The 18327-nt window shown below is 38.5% G+C and overlaps 1 protein-coding gene across 4 annotated transcripts in view; it reads left to right on the forward strand.

Annotated features, from left to right (window-relative positions):
• Window positions 1–11937, forward strand: part of FNDC3A (fibronectin type III domain containing 3A) — a 156017-nt gene extending 144080 nt beyond the window's left edge. For 3 of the 4 annotated variants that reach the window (XM_027116303.1, XM_027116305.1, XM_027116304.1), the window contains one exon: window positions 10237–11937. In XM_027116303.1, the coding sequence (XP_026972104.1) occupies window positions 10237–10551 (315 nt within the window). In that variant the 3' untranslated portion in view covers window positions 10552–11937. The remainder of the gene's footprint in view (window positions 1–10236) is intronic. The other variant, XR_003434750.1, reaches the window with a different exon arrangement.
• Window positions 11938–18327: the final 6390 nt, after the last annotated feature.

Raw genomic sequence — 18327 nt, forward strand, 5'->3', positions numbered from 1 at the left:
ATGAACTCTCAAGTATGACTTGAGTAAGGCTCAAGAATGGAGTGTGTACAGTGGGGGAAAGCAGGGGGTATGCTTGTGGGATGAACTGGGAGATTGGGATTGACATATATACACTAATATATATAAAATAGATTACTAATAAAAAATAAAACTAAAAAAAAAAAGATTGGTGTAGTGGAGGAGGCCAAGTCTTAGTGGGTCTTCATTCTACAGCAGTAGGAACTGTTGATGTTTTTAAGAAGAGGATTATTATTTATAAGTTGGTGGTTGAGTTTCTAGGCTAGCCTATTTAAAAACTGTTTAACCTGTAGTGTTGCTGGGTTTGGGGACCTGGAAGCAAATTAGCCTAGCAGCAGCCAGTACTTACGACCCTGGGCCAAACTTAGAAACATATTGATTTCTTTACATTCTTCCCTTGCTTCATCCCTCTTTGATCAGTCAGTGGCTTTCACCAAACTCTTGCTGCCTTCTTGCTGCTCTGTGCCCTGCTCTGCAGCACCTCCCCGAGGCTTGGCCCCGTTCTCTAAAATTACACTCTTCCTCTGACTCTTGCCTCCCTCTCTCACATACATCATAATTCTCATATACACAGTATAACTGACCTTATTGCCATTAGGAAAAAGACTCTTTCCTTGGGAAAATTCATGTCAAAAGTCGAGTGTCTGCTGGCTCTTTAATCTTCCCAGAAGTGTATACATTTTTTAAAGCAAGCACTTTTAAACCAAAAGCAGCATTTCAAGTGGTATAACAGGGTGAAGTGAAAATATTGGGGGACAGTAGAACCACTGTCAAAGCAGATAAGCAACATCTGGGAGTCTGTACCTAAGAGAGTTCTTGTGTCCAAGCTCATTAATGTTACAAATACCAGAAAAATTAATACAAATTGGCTTATAGGAGCTTCCCTGGTGGCCACTAGTTAAGAATCCGCCTGCCAATGCACGGGACACAGGTTCGAGCCCTGGTCCGGGAAGATCCCACATGCCGCAGAGCAACTAAGCCTGTGCGCCACAACTACTGAGCCTGTGCTCTAGAGTCCGTGAGCCACAACTACTGAGCCCACGTGCCACAACTAATGAAGCCCACGCGCCTAGAGCCCATGCTCCGCAACAAGAGAAGCCACCACAATGAGAGGCCTGCGCACTGCAAGGAAGAGTAGCCCCCACTCGCCACAACTAGAAAAAAGAAAGCCTGCATGCAGCAACAAAGACCCAATGCAGCCAAAAATAACTTAAAAAATAAATTAATTTAAAAAAATTTCAAATTGGCTTATAAAGTATAAATCCTCTTAGGGAGAAGCCTGTAGGTAGGTAGGTTGATTGAGGAGCTTAATGAAGTCATCAGGGACATAGTTTCTCTCAGTGTTCAGTGCCTGCCATGGGGAACTTACACTTCCTTATTCACATTCAGGGAAAAGATAGCACTTGGGTTACAAAGTCATCCCTGAAGCAGTGACTGTGCCAGGGCTTAAGCCAGCCAGGGCCCACCTCTGGACTTAAGCCTCGCCAGCTTCTCCTAGTACAGGGGCTGTACTTTGGATACCTCATCCAAAATTAGGGTATTGTTGGCAATGTAGGAGAACGGTTGCTGGGACAGTGGCCTGTTGGATTCTATACAATTTCTTCCATTCTTAAACTTCTGAACTTGAGATTCTCAAAAACAGTTGTTCCTCAGAGTGGCCTGCAGACCAAATAAATCTGAATGTCTAGGAGTGGAACCCACAATTCTGTTTTTCTTTTGCTGGTTTTGTTTCTTTGTTCTTAAGTTCCAAGTGGTGCTTAAGCACCGTAAATTTCAGAATTGCTCTAGAGATAGCCTCATCCACCAGAGGACACACAGCAGAAACAAGAAGAACTACAGTACTGCAGAGCCTATGGAAAAAAAACCACATTCACAGAAAGACAGATGAGATGAAAAGGCAGAGTGGTACATACCACATGAAGGAACATGATAAAACCCCAGTAAAACAACTAAATGAAGTGGAGAGAGGCAACCTTCCAGAAAAAGAATTCAGAATAATGATAGTGAAGATGATCCAGGACCTCGGAAAAAAAATGGAGGCAAAGGTCGAGAAGATGCAAGAAATGTTTAACACAGATCTAGAAGAATTAAAGAACAAACAAAGAGGTAGGTGAACAACACAATAACTGAAATGAAAACTACACTAGAAGGAATCAATAGCAGAATAACTGAGGCAGAAGAACGGATAAGTGACCTGGAAGACCAAATGGTGGATTCACTGCCATGGAACAGAATAAAGAAAAAAGAATGAAAAGAAATGAAGACAGCCTGAGAGACCTCTGGGACAACATTAAACACAACAACATTCGCATTATAGGGGTCCCAGAAGAAGAAGAGAGAGATAAAGGACCAGAGAAAATATTTGAAGACATTATAGTCGAAAACTTCCCTAACATGGGAAAGGAAATAGCCACCCAAGTCCAGGAAGCGCAGCAAGTCCCATACAGGATAAGCAGCAGCAAGGGAAAAATGACAAATAACATACAAGGGAACTCCCATAAGGTTAACAGCTGATTTCTCAGCAGAAACTCTACAAGCCAGAAGGGAGTGGCATGATATACTTAAAGTGATGAAAGAAAGGGAAGAACCTACAACCAAGATTACTCTACCGGGCAAGGATCTCATTCAGATTCGATGGAGAAATCAAAAGCTTTACAGACAAGCAAAAGCTAAGAGAATTCAGCACCACCAAACCAGCTCTACAACGAATGCTAAAGGAACTTCTCTAAGTGGGAAACACAAAAGAAGAAAAGGACCTACAAAAACAAACCCAAAACAATTAAGAAAATGGTAATAGGAACATACATATCAGTAATCACCTTAAACGTGAATGGATTAAATGCTCCAACCAGAGGACACAGGCTTGCTGAATGGATATAAAAACAAGACCCATATATATGCTGTCTACAAGAGACCCACTTCAGACCTAGGGACATATTCACACTGAAAGTGAGGGGATGGAAAAAGATATTCCATGCAAATGGAAATCAAAAGAAAGCTGGAGTAGCAATACTCATATCAGATAAAATAGATTTTAAAATAAAGAATGACACTACATAATGATCAAGGGATCAATCCAAGGAGAAGATATAACAATTATAAATATATATGCGCCCAACATAGGATCACCTGAATACATAAGGCAACTGCTAACAGCCGTAAAAGAGGAAATCGACAGTAACACAATAATAGTGGGGGACTTTAACACCTCACTTATACCAATGGACAGATCATCCAAACAGAAAATAAATAAGGAAACACAAGCTGTAAATGACACGACAGACCAGATAGATTTAATTGATATTTATAGGACATTCCATCCAAAAACAGCAGATTACACTTTCTTCTCAAGTGTGCACGGAACATTCTCCAGGATAGGTCACATCTTGGGTCACAGGTCAAGCCTCAGTAAATTTAAGAAAATTGAAATCATGTCAAGCATCTTTTCTGACCACAACACTATGAGATTAGAAATCAATTACAGGGGGAAAAAACGTAAAACACACACACACATATGGAGGCTAAACAGTACGTTACTAAATGACCAAGAGATCACTGAAGAAATCACAGAGAAAATCAAAAAATACCTAGAGACAAATGACAAAACACATGATCCAAAACCTATGGGATGCAGCAAAAGAAGTTCGAAGAGGGAAATTTATAGCTATACAAGCCTACCTCAAGAAACAAGAAACATCTCAAATAAACAACCTAACCTTACATCTAAAGGAACTAGAGAAAGAAGAACAAACAAAACCCAAAGTTAGCAGAAGGAAGGAAATCATCAGAGCAGAAAATAAATGAAATAGAAACAAAGAAAACAATAGCAAAGATCAATAAAATTAAAAGCTGTTTCTTTGAGAAGATAAACAGAATTGATAAACCATTAACCAGACTCATCAAGAAAAAGAGGGAGAGGACTCAAATCAATAAAATTAGAAATGGAAAATGAGAAGTTACAACAAACACCGCAGAAATACAAAGCATCCTGAGAGACTACTACAAACAACTCTATGCCAATAAAATGGACAACCTGGAAGAAATGGACAAATTCTTAGAAAGGTATAACCTTCCAAGACTGAACCAGGAAGAAATAGAAAATGAACAGACCAGTCACAAGTAATGAATTGAAACTGTGATTAAAATCTTCCAACAAACAAAAATCCAGGCCCAGATGGCTTCACAGGTGAATTCTATCAAACATTCAGAGAAGGGCTAACACCCATCCTTCTCAAACTCTTCCAAAAAATTGCAGAGGAGGGAACACTCCCAGATGCATTCTGTGAGGCCACCGTCACCCTGATACCAAAAGCAGACAAAGATACTACAAAAAAAGAAAATTACAGACCAATATCGCTCATGAATATACACGCAAAATCCTCAACAAACTGCTAGCAAACAGAATCCAACAACACATTAAAAGGATCATACAGCATGATCAAGTGGGATTTATCCCAGGGATGCAAGGATTCTTCAATATACGCAAATCAATCAATGTGATACACCATATTAATAGATGCAGAAAAAGCTTTTGACAGAATTCAATACCCATTCATGATAAAAACTCTCCAGAAGGTGGGCATAGAGGGAACCTATCTCAACATAGTAAAGGCCATATATGACAAACCCACAGCAAACATCATTCTCAATGGTGAAAAACTGAAAGCATTTCCTCTAAGATCAGGAACAAGACAAGGATGTCCACTCTCACCACTGTCATTCAACATAGTTTTGGAAGTCCTAGCCATGGCAATCAGAGAAGAAAAAGAAATAACAGGAATACAAATTGGAAAAGAAGAAGTAAAACTGTCACTGTTTGCAGATGACATGATACTATACATAGAGAATCCTAAAGATGCCACCAGAAAACTACTAGAGCTAATCAATGAATTTGGTAAAGTTGCAGGATACAAAATTAATGCAAAGAAATCTCTTGCATTCCTATACACTGATGATGAAAAATCTGAAAGAGAAATTAAGGAAGCACTCCCATTTACCACTGCAACAAAAAGAATAAAATACCTAGGAATAAACCTACCTAGGGAGGCAAAAGACCTGTATTCAGAAAACTATAAGACACTGTTGAAAGAAATTAAAGATGATACCAGCAGATGGAGAGATATACCATGTTCTTGGATTGGAAGAATCAATATCGTGAAAAAGACTATATTACCCAAAGCAATGTACAGATTCAATGCAATCCCTATCAAATTACCAATGGCACTTTTTACAGAACTAGAACAAAAAATCTTAAAATTTGTATAGAGACACAAAAGACCCCGAATCGCCAAAGCAGTCTTGAGGGAAAAAAATGGAGCTGGAGGAATCAGACTCCCTGACTTCAGACTATACTATGAAGCTGCAGTAATCAAGACAATATTGGTACTGGCACAAAAACAGAAATATAGATCAATGGAACAAGATAGCAAGCCCAGAGATAAACCCACGCACCTATGGTCAACTAATCTATGACTAAGGAGGCAAGGATATACAATGGAGGCAAGGATATACAATGGAGAAAAGACAGTCTCTTCAATAAGTGGTGCTGGGAAAACTGGACAGCTACATGTAAAAGAATGAAATTAGAGCACTCCCTCACACCATACACAGACGTAAACTCAAAATGGATTCGAGACCTGAATGTAAGAATGGACACTATAAAACTCTTAGAGGAAAACATAGGAAGAACACTCTTTGACATAAATCATAGCAAGATATTTTTTGATACACCTCCTAGAGTAATGGAAATTTAAAAATAAACAAATGGGACCTAATGAAACTTCAAAGCTTTTGCACAGCAAAGAAAACCATAAACAAGACGAAAAGACAACCCTCAGAATGGGAGAAATGTTTGCAAATGAATCTTAGGACCAAGGATTAATCTCCAAAATATATAAACAGCTCATGCAGCTCAATATTAAAAAAACAACCCAATCCTAATATGGGCAGAAGACCTAAATGGACGCCTCTCCAAAGAAGGCATACAGATGGCCAAGAAGCACATGAAAAGGTGCTCAACATCACTAATTATTAGAGAAATGCAAATCAAAACTACAATGAGGTATCACCTCACACTGATTAGAATGGGCATCATCAGAAAACCTACAAAGCAAGAAATGCTGGAGAGGGTATGGAGAAAAGGGAACCCTCTTGCACTGTTGGTGGGAATGTAAACTGATACAGCCACTATGGAGAACAGTATGGAGGTTCCTTAAAAAACTAAAAACAGAACTACCATATGACCCAGCAATCCCACTACTGGGCGTATACCCAGAGAAAACCATAGTTCAAAAAGACACATGCACCCCAATGTTCATTGCAGCACTATTTACAATAGCCAGGTCATGGGAGCAACCTAAATGCCCATCGACAGACGAATGGATAAAGATTTGGTACATATATGCAATGGAATATTACTCAGCCATAAAAAGGAACGAAACTGGGTCATTTGTAGAGATGTGGATGAATCTAGAGACTGTCATACAGAATGAAGTAAGTCAGAAAGAGAAAAACAAATATCGTATATTAACGCATATATGTGGAACCTAGAAAAATGGTACAGGTGAACCGGTTTGCAGGGCAGAAGTTGAGACATAGATGTAGAGAACAAACGTATGGACACCAAGGGGGGAAAGCAGTGGCGGGTGGGGATGGTGGTGTTCTGAATTGGGCGATTGGGATTGATATGTATACACTGATGTGTATAAAATTGATGACTAATAAGAACCTGCTGTATAAAAAAAAAATTAAATTCAAAAAAAAGATTGCTCTAAAAGCTCCAAGTTCACTTACAACTCCCTGGACAATAATAGAGGGGAAGAATGGTAGAGACGAATTACGTGGTTATTTGTCCATATTCAGTTGTTTTTGAGGGTTTTTACTGTTCCCTTCATTTATTGATCACTAGGAAATAATTATTTGCAATAATACATTCATAAGTTACAGAAGGATCACATTATGTGACCATATGTGCCAAATTATATGACAACATATGCCTTATTATTTGTCTTAATGAATACAGTTGACCCTTGAACACCACAAGGGTTAGGAGCACTGGTTTTTCCCCAGTGCAGTGGAAAAACTACATAGAACTTTACGGTCAGCCCTCCGTGTTCGCTGTTCCACATTCATGGATTTGGCCAGCCTCTGGTTGTGTAGTACTGTAGATTGTACTTATTGAAAAAAATCTGTGTATAAGTGGACGCTTACAGTTCAAACCCGTGTTGTCCAAGGGTCAACTGTAATTACTTTTAAATGCAGTCAAATCTATAATAAATCTTAGGGAAGTTTTGAGTAAGTCTGCATTCAGTCTAATAGTAATGTATTGCTGAAATCATTGTCTTAACACTAATTTCTATAAATAATACAGACTGTATTATGACTCATTATAAGATAAGACTGTGGATATGTAATGTACACAGAAAGTAGAAATAAACAGAATTTGTTCCTCTATAATGACGCTTCAAAAGTGGTTGTCTTTGGTAGTAAACATGTATACTTGTCCTTAAAAGGTAACAACAAGGACTGTCTTGAATTTTAGTATGGGTACTTGGTAAATTAATCTCACCAACCAAATAGATTTTTAGAATGTAGATATAGAGGTAGATATAAATAGGTAAAATAGTGATTTCAGTCTTATTGGCCCCAATTCCACAGTTGTTATTTTCTCCATGCTGTAAATATATTCACAAAGCTAAAGTAAGGATAAATACCAATTTATGAAACTCGATAAGCTTTCTATAAAGGTTTCCTGTAAATTCTGTTGCAGGTGGTGTACTGTTTCAAAGTTCTTGGCCAGCTAGATATGCACAGACTTTCCAAGCTTAAGTTTTAGTCTGCATTTCTCAGTTAAAATGCAAAGAAAGTGAAAACATTAATGTCTTACCTGCCATCCTCTTAACTACAAATCTGCATTAATTTATATTTGCCACATTCTGCCTAAGTAAATGGATAGTTATTGATAGCAAATATAAAGGGGATATTTTAGTTTTTCTTCTGTTTTAATTGTATGTAATACTATCTGTGAGCAATAGCTATGGACCAAAACATTATGAATTTATTAGAGTTTTTACTTGCCCTCTTGTTTATTAGGGTCACAGAATTTATCTTGTCAATATGAAAGGGGGTGGTGGAAATGGTGTTACTCATTTTAATTCTTATTTCTCATTCTAAGGCCTAACCCAGCTATCTTGAGCTTGAGACTCTTTTTGAATAGCTTCACTTAGATCTATAAAACTTTTAAAATCAGCTCTAGCAGATGTATCTGTTTTCCTCAGTCCTGAGTCTACAGTTACCTATAGGATGTCTCCCTGTTTAGATATCTTCCCAACATCTAAAACAAAATTGAAAATTTGATCTCATCGTCTTCCTTCCCAGTCTCTCCTCTCCAACTTCTTCCTCATTCGTCAGGATCATAAACACTAACATCATTTTGGTCCCCAAGCTTTAAACTCTTGGAAGATTTTTTTTTTGCCTGCCAACTTTTATTAAAATAAAAAATCACTTTTTAAGTGATCCATGAAAATTATACCAGGGCCTCATAATTCAGCAAGAGCCCTTGTCCTGCCCAACTCCCTCAATCCCTCTCAGCCTTATGATCAGGATTCCTTAAACAGTTTAAATATCACACACTACAGTGGCCCCTGTAGAATTAAACTTAAATTTCCAACTAGTGTATTAACATATTCTTCCTTTCAATGTCAAATCTCTTCACCTATCACCCTCATGCCATTTGTTGAGTTTTTTTTCCTGATCACATTACCACGCTCATTTGGAGACAAATGGAAAGTAAAGAAAATTTTAAAGACAAAAATAAGTATCACCCATTATACCCATAAGACAAATACATATTTTTTATTTTTACTAAATTGACTTCATTGTATGTATACTGTTTCACACTGCTTTCTAATACAGTCTTCTGATATACTTAAGTTCATCCTTTTACTGTCGCTGAGACATAAATCATTTCTACATTCTCACTTCCTGAAATGCTCATATGCATCTTCAGAACTAACTCATATTCCGCATTTTTTTAAGATTTGTCTTAAAGCTTACTTTTTCAGTAAAGGTTCATTTATATATCTTCTCAGTATCTTCTGATATACATTTTGATGTATACACAGTACTAATTTAGTGGCCTTTCATTAAGTACCTATTATATGCTATATTCTGGAGACACAAAAATGAGGGAAAGATCTTACCTTTCTCCTTTGGAAGCAAACCAGTATGTAAAAATGTAGATTTACAACACAGATACAACTGAGGCTACTAAAATTGCTTGAGGGAATGCTAGCCCACAGGTTTTGGTTGATCTCTTAATATAACCCACCAACTAGCTGGGGAAACTCAACTGGGAAATCACTGAGTCTTGGTCTTTTCATTTAGAGAATGAGTGAAGGGGTGCAGTAGTGGAAGTGATAGCTTCCATATATTGAGCACTCACTATATGCTGGGCACTGTGCTAAGAAGTGCTTTAACAAGTATTAGTCTATTTCATTCTCATAATTACCATACAAGATAACTATTATGCCCTGGAGGAGTGTGCAGTGGTAGAGCAGAGCTTGGACCCCAGTTCCAGTACATATCCTCTCAATCACTAGCACACTCTCCTGAAAAATCTATGGAATTCCATTCTTGTTATTTCCCTTCTAAGGGATGAGCCAGAGGAGCTGGGTTTTAAAATCCCATTCTTTGATTCTAAGGGATCTCTCCTTTTAAAGTTTATAAAATGATTTGCCATAGACACCTACAGAGACCTCTCCTTTTTCACTTATTGTTTCATTTAGCAGATCTGTTTGAAACTACAGAAACCAGTTATACAAAGATATCATGGGAGAGCAAGGTTAGACACTGTTCCTCCTTTCATGGAAGGATTTCACAGAAGTCTGACTTCTTACATTTGCTGAAACCAGAGAAATGCCCGTGGGCTGATTTTGCTTGTTCTCTAGCTGTTCTGGGGACACATCTTCACTCTTCAGCTGGTCTGTAAGCTCTGTGAGGGTAGATATCACATCCTTACTTATCAGATTTCTCCAGCCATTATACAGCAAACAGTTGAGTTCTTTAATGGATAGGTATTTTTAAAATGTCATTTAAAAGATACAAGCAGTGGCACTCACTAGCTTCCATGTCAAAAATAATTCTAAAACTAGCCAGTTTTAACATAGATTTTCTACCCAGCCTTCCCATATAATTCTTTTTCTAATGTCTTACTATCAGATTTACAAAGGGCCTGACTCTTCATTCCGGTATTCAAGCCTTCAGCTGAACTGTGAATATCGTTTCCGTGTGTGTGCCATTCGCCAGTGCCAAGACCCTGTGGGGCATCAGGACCTCGTAGGCCCCTACAGCACAACAGTGCTCTTCATCTCTCAGAGGACTGAACCACCAGCCAGCACCAACAGAGACACTGTGGAAACCACGAGGACCCGGCGGGCACTCAGTGACGAGCAGTGTGCAGCCGTCATCCTTGTGCTGTTTGCTTTCTTTTCCATTTTGATTGCCTTTATCATTCAGTACTTTGTAATCAAGTGAAAATATAACTTTATTTTTAATATTGTATTACATTTTATTTTGTCATGTACTAAAATTATTTCTGTATTGCTTTTACAAAATCAGTGACATTTAGCACTGGCATTGAGACTATAGTACATCATTTTTGCCATTTTTAATGCTTATATTGTTAGGTAGAGGCTGGCACCTTATTAGAATGCAAGCCACAGAAATAGCACGTTTCGGTTTTTTGTTCGGTTGGGGCTCTTTTTCTTTTTCTTTTCTTTTTTTCTTTTTTTCTTTTTTTGACATGCCTTCTTGTGAAACAAGAATATATATCAATATATAATTGATACTTTGACCAGTCAGCATGAGTGTAACAGTGACAACCTGATCTGTTTGTTTTAATTATTACCTAGTGAAAAATTCAGAATGATTAAAATTTACACTAACATGCTATATAAAAATGTTAAAGTATGATGCTGTGAAAGCAATCTAGTGCTATATTTCTACCTCCTCATTTGTCTTAATTTGGTAAGTGGGATTATGATGAATAACTGGAGGGGCTTAGCAGACAAAAACTGGATGAAAGAATATGCATGGGAAAAAGAAGCTTCTTGTTTGATAAATGTGGAGTTCTTCATTATAAGTATATATTCATGAATTCACAGGTAAGTCACTTGAAAGCACATACAGTTTACTTGGCCTAAAAGTATTTTAATGTTTACTCAAAAACCCATCTTCAGGTCTTGAGAACATGGAAAAGAACAGAGGGCTTTTACATACTTTTTAAAAGTAATCATAATTCTGAACTTCAAACCTATTTAATTTGGTTTTGTGAGCCTTTGAACTATATGTGTGTGTATAAGGACATGCACGTACATATATGGCTTTATATATACCAAGTGTAGAAATATACACACACACACACACACTCACTCACTCTCACTCCATCTATCTGGTACAGGCTAATTTTGAAGAACTCCCATAAGTTTTGCTGCTTCTCCCATAACTACTGCCATCACCATCAGAATTCATAATCAAACCTAACCTTTTGTTTGGGGCACCAAATCCGAAGACAAAATTAATTTGCACCAGTAAACTTCAAGCTGCTTTCTTTCTTGAAAAACTAATGTTTAATGTAATGTCTGTTTGGATACTGTTCCAGTTGTTGATTGCATGTGGTTAATGTTGCATTAGAGCACTTTGCAGTTACATAATTCGTTAATGTTTTGTGAGCTTGCATTTGTGAGTTATTGGGTGATCAGATTGAATTTTGTCAAGTATCACATTGTACATCTTGCATAGATGTCCATGACTGCCAGTAATAATAGTTTGTAATGAAACTATCTAAAATTCTTGTTTTATCACATCTGTTATCTGTGAAACACTTGTAACTAGACTTTTTAATTTATTATTTGAATTTTAGGATAGCGAGTCACTAATTTTTAGTTGCTGAGGTTAGCAGTTTAGTGATTACTAAGCACTTCTGTCAGTCTTTGAAAAAAAGGACGTATGTTTTGTGCTTTGAAGATCTCTGAAGAATTTCTTATATTAGAATGAGCATGTATTGTAATTGTTTTATGTCAAATGATCTGTGCTGTAGAAAAAACATTAACCTTTGTTCAAAAAAGAAATGGATAAACTTGGCCTTCCCAAGTGGTAAGAATGATCTGTCACTATAAAATACTGTATGTTTACATTTTATTTAAATTTAATCTCTTACGTGTAGGCTAACTTCCCCCAAAACAGTGATTGAGATTGTTTTCTAGAAACTTCTTAAAAGTGCCACATTTGGCAGTACAAATGAGTTTGAGTGTAATAGCCCAGAGATTTCTATATAGTTGAATGTCTAAAATTGTAAAATGTGCCACTGTGGCAGTTGCAGTGGCTTATGTTTTTCATAGTAACTCAAATGAACTCCTATTTTTGATAGTAAATGTCATTTAATAGTGTACTTGCCATTTGAGCCTCACTGCAAAATTAGTGCAGAGGAGAAACAATTTTTAATGTAATCTTGATTTTACCTCATATACTGTACATTCCAAAAACTCTAAAAACTTTTTAAAGATTATAGATACACTACCAAACGTATCACCTTGAAATTGTATAAGGTTGAACTTCATACAAATGAAAAAATATAATCTCATAAAAATACATAAACTATGTAGCAAAAGTATCTTTAAATCCATGGAAAATAAAAGTTGTATCATTCTTTTTTGAGATGTGTTTATTGTATTCATAAACATTATTTGCTGCCTCTTTTGGAAAATGAAATGTTAAGGTCTCCCCTCTTGCAGTTGGCTTACAACAGTTTTCTCAAAATATTTAAATCGTCAACATGAGAGGATCCATATTCAAGAAGGTCAAGTTTTATCCTAGTGACCTGATTCTGTTGCACATTATATGTATTCTTTTATATATGTGTGTGTGTGTGTGTGTATATATATATATATATATATATATATATATATATATATATATAAAGGAAACAATATATCTAATGAATAAGGATGGGTCTGAGGTAAACTTCCCATTGGAAAGAAAATCGGACCATGCCTCACCTATCCTGCATTCTTTACCTACTTCTTAGTACCTTCTCTTTCCCACCTACAGGGGCCCAGAACCTTCCTATTACTGGCACTGCAATCTGCCCCCAGGTCTGCTCTCCACCAGAAAGTTCAACGTTCCCATCTACTTAATACCACACCAGAAAGTTCTCACATGCACCAAGACATTCAACATTCCTCCTCAATCTCTTTAAAATTTCCATCCCACAGACCTCATCCAGGGATACACTGCTTTTTAAAATCCAAGTGGGGCTTCCCTGGTGGCACAGTGGTTAAGAATCTGCCTGCCAATGCAGGGGACACAGGTTCGAGCCCTGGTCCGGGAAGATCCCACATGCCACGGAGCAACTGAGCCCGTGCACCACAACTACTGAGCCTGCGCTCTAGAGCCCATGAGCCACAACTACTGAGCCTGTGCTCTAGAGCCCATGCTCTGCAACAAGAGAAGCCCACGCACCACAACGAAGAGTTGCCCCCACTCGCCGCAACTAGGGAAAGCCCACACGCAGCAACGAAGACCCAAAGCAGCCAAAAATGAAAATAAAATTAATTAAACAAAAAAAAATCCAAGTGGATCTCTAATTGCCACAATTGCAGGCACCACAGTAAAGTTTACAGTGTTAGGCTGGGGAAGAGGAGATAAACTTTGGATGTAGGAGCATCACTCCATGGAAGCAACTGAGTTGGAATCCAGCCTTGAGAACAATATGATACTGACTTACCTATCACCTCTTTTCTGTAGATTGGAAATAGGAGTATTACACGTTGTACTTGAGCATTTTGTGGGTTGGTTTCCAACGCAAGTACCTTACCATCATCATCATGAACAGATTCTCTGCAGGAGGATCCCTTGTGTATGGTGGCTCAATTAGGCAAACAGACTGCCAGAGGAAATGGGCCCCCAAATCTAACACCAGTCTTCCTACAATCTAATCACCTACCATCAACATAGGTGATGATAGTGCCTTGTATTTTTTAAACGCTTTTTAAATATACAGTTTTAGGATAATCTATATGCCCTCAAGAGTATCCCTTTATTCATTTGTTATTTTCTCCCTTACATTCTTAAAGGGGAAGTTGAGAGAACAACTAAGATTTTAATAGTTGGGGTCAGCAAACCTACAGTGTATGGAGTGGTGCCTTCAAATGTTTAGATGCTATAAGGACTATTTTTCATCTTATGTGACAGGATGCTATGGGAAATTTGCCAAGAGAAAAGTTTCAAAACTGGATAGATTTTAAAGCCGCATGACCATTCAAATCCTAATAGCGTCTATTGGCCACTCAATGTGTGCTAGGTGTTGTGTTCAGGGCTTTACCTTAGTTATTTCATAATCCTCTTAATTGCTCCATTAAGTATAAACTGAAACATGGAGCAACAAGCATCTGCCAAAGATCACATGGCTAATAGGTGACAGAGCTGAGATTGAGGTTTGAATCCATGTGATTGGTCTAGTGCTCCCACACTTGACCACTACCCTCTACTGTCTCCCAGAATTCTAAGAAGGAAATCAAAATAATAGTTGACTTTAATATTGCATTTATGATAGCATTTACTGAGAGCTTCCTGTATGCCAGGCATTGTGCTGAACACTTCCCCACATCCAAAACAGCCCACAGCCCACTAAGTATTGAACAGAAAGAAAACAGGCTAGGAGACTGGTACAGGCGTATCAGACAGATTAAACACGAAGCTCTAATTTCTTTTCTCTAGAATTTCATCCTTTGCTACGCTGATTCCCATTTTGAGCCTCCACCCTGCCGTAGGAATAACCCATTCTCTTAAATACTCATTCATCCACAAATGAGAGAAGCTAACTTGTCCAAAAAGGGAATATAGCTACAATGTGGATGAAGCTCAAAAACATGCTAAGTGAACAAAACTAGACACAGCCAGTCACATATTGTGTGACTGCATTCATAGGCAATATCAAGACTAAGTAAATCCATAAAGATAGGTTAGTAGTTGCCAAGAGCTGGAAGGAGGGAGAAATGGGGAAAAACTGCGTAATGGGTATGGAGTTGTATTTGGGAAATGTTTTGGAACTTGACAGAAGTAGGTGGGTGTTGCACAACGTTGTGAATGTACTAAAAGCCACTGAAATGCTCACTTTAAGATGGCTGGTTTTCTGTGAATTTTTCACCTCAGTTTTTAGAAGGGATTATAAGACATTCCTAAAGACTGATATACAGAAAGCACACGACTAGAGACTCCTGGACATTGAGTCAATAAAATAAATTCACTTACGTCCATGTTTCTAAGGACACAGACCAACTTCTCACCTCCTTTTCAGACTTCCCAGACCTCCTTGGGCGTTCCTACTCCTTTGAGTCGGTGCGTTGTGCATGGTACAACTGAATCTTTATGGATGTCATTGATAGCTATTAAATGATTTGGCCTGCCCAAGCCTAAGTTATCAGCTCTCTCTGACTTTTCTTTTTTTAATTTTATTTATTTATTTATTTATTATCTTCCGCTGCGCTGGGTCTTTGTTGCTGCGCATGGGGTTTCTCTACTTGCAGTGAGTCGGGGGTTGCAGTGCGCGGGCTTCTCATTGTGGTGGCTTCTCTTGTTGCGGGGCACGGGCTCTAGGTGCGTGGGCTTCATTAGTTGCGACACGCGGGCTCAGCAGTTGTGGCTCACGGGCTCTAGAGCACAGGCTCAGTAGTTGGGGCGCACGGGCTTAGTTGCTCCGCGGCATGTGGGATCTTCCTGGACCAGGGATCGAACCCATGTCCCCTGCATTGGCAGGTGGATTCCTAACCACTGCGCCACCAGGGAAGCCCCTCTCTGACTCTTAATGTTTCTAGGATGACCCGGTGGTCTTGGAGAGGAAATTACGTTTTACAGTTTCAGTTTACCAACAACAGCAGCTGTGTAGTAAGAAATGTTCATATACAGTAATATAAGACCTTTTTCCTCACAGCCTATATTCTGAAAAGCAACCTAAAAAACATTTGAGGAAAATTCATGTATTAATGCTCAAGTAGTAATACTAACAGAATTAATTTGTGATTCTCTAAATTTTGATTCAGACCATTAAAACCAGCATGAAGTCTAGTATCCAGTCATGCTATGAAAAACTTGGAATCTATTCACTGTAAATCTGGCTCAAAATGACCTCAGAGGGGTGAGGAGTGTAAAACTACAAAGGGTCCAGAGAGTACACATTATTCTAGAAAGAGCACACGCAGTTTATAATAATATCATTAATTTTTTTTAACAGGACACCAAATTTTAAAAGATACTATAAATCCACTGTAAATAAATGAGTATAACACTGCCATTCATTGGGGAAAATAAAAATAGACCCTGAAAAAGAGCAATGAGAGGGGATTAGCTGCACTAAATTATAAAGATTTCATAACTGATAATACCAGTACAAAAAAATTAAAGGACAGAATAGAAAGCCGTAGTCCCAAGTACATAGAAGAATTTAATACTTGATAAAGCTGACACCTCAAGTCAATGGAGTAAAAATGATCAAGTCAATAAATGATATTGGTACAACTGGGTAGCAACCTAAAAATTAAAGTTGGATCCGTATCTCACACCTTACACCAGGATGAATGCCAAATGAATTTAAATGTAAACAATGAAACCAAATAAATGAGAAGATGTGGGAATACTCCTTTATAATCCTGGAGTGGTGGTGACCTTTTGTGCCTCAAGATACAAAAGTCACAAAAAGGCTGATCATTTAAATGCCATAAAAATAAAGACTTCTGGGCTTCCCTGGTGGCTCAGTGGTTGAGAGTCCGCCTGCCGATGCAGGGGACACAGGTTCGTGCCCCGGTCCGGGAAGATCCCACATGCCGCGGAGCGGCTGGGCCCGTGAGCCATGGCCGCTGGGCCTGTGCGTCTGGAGCCTGTGCTCCGCAATGGGAGAGGCCACAACAGTGAGAGGCCCGCGTACCGCAAAAAAAAAAAAATAATAAAAAAAAAATAATAAAGACTTCTGCATATGAAAAAAAAAAGTTAAAGCAAATAGCAAACCAGGAAAAAATACTTGCGCACATATCCCAGAAAAGGGCTAATCTAGTCTCTCTAACATAGGAAAATGTAGTAAGTTCTGAAATATGGAGATGAAAGGATTAATAACCCAATATAAAAACAGGCAGTTCACATAAAAGGAAATACAAAGAACTCAATCTCACACACAAAAGGAACACAAACTAAAAACACAGAAAAACCATTTTCACTCTCATTGGCAAAAATGCAAAACTTGAATTACACACTATATTGGTAAGTATAGAAAAACAAGACATCGCCGGTGTAGCTTAAGCTGTACAGTCCCTATGAAGGGAAATTACATATTGTTTATACTCTGAGGAGGCGAATTCACTGACAAATATTCATCTACACCCACATGTGACACATTAGACACCACTATTCATTGCAGACGTGTTTGTAACAGCAAAAGACTGGAAATGACCTAAATGAGCAAAAATGGGAGACTGGTTAAATAAACTGTACATCCAATACAACTGAATACTATGCAGCTATAGCAAAAAGATTACAGTAGCCTTCTATTTACCAATCTGGAAAGAAAGCCAAGATGTATCATTAAATGACAAAGTGCAGAAGGCTGCAGCCTCCTGGGGCAGGTGCCCTAGTCCTCACATCTCCTGGGCCCAGGCCAGCGAGTGAATGAGCTTTCAGATGACGCCAGCCCCCAACTGTCTCCCAGCCTTTGGGGCTTTACAGCTGAGGCCCCAGTCATCATGGGGTAGAGATAAGCCATCCCTCAATTCCTGATCTGCAGAACTGGCACAATAAAATGGTTGTCTGAAGCCACAAAGGAGTCGGAAAATTTTTTACACAGCAATAGTTACTGGAACACATAATTCAAATTCTAAAACACATGGTTCTTGACCAAATATTGATTCTCCTTCAATCAATATCAGGGCACTCCCCACACACCCGCCCCCATAACACTGAAGTTGGGACTGGCCAGGTGACTTTCAGCCAGTGAAGTGTGAGCAGAAAAGACATTCACCCCTGTACTCGTTAGGGTTCAATCAGGAAAACAGATGCCACACTAGGTATTTAACACGGATCATTTAACATTGGGCATTTGGTTAACAAGTGTTAGAAGACTGAAAAAGCAAGCAGGTGGCACTGAGGTAATAGCCGTATTTAAAATCTGCCACTTTGGGGGTTGGGAGCAAAGGAAAGATGTTAAGGGTTTCACGCTTAACAAGTTGGAGGAGGAGCCCCGGGCACCAGGACTGAGACTCCTGAAAG

The sequence above is a fragment of the Aethalodelphis obliquidens genome, unplaced genomic scaffold (genome assembly GCF_003676395.1).
Source record: "Aethalodelphis obliquidens isolate GAN/ISIS:26980383/991018 unplaced genomic scaffold, ASM367639v1 scaffold16, whole genome shotgun sequence".
Taxonomy (NCBI): Eukaryota; Metazoa; Chordata; class Mammalia; order Artiodactyla; family Delphinidae; genus Aethalodelphis; species Aethalodelphis obliquidens.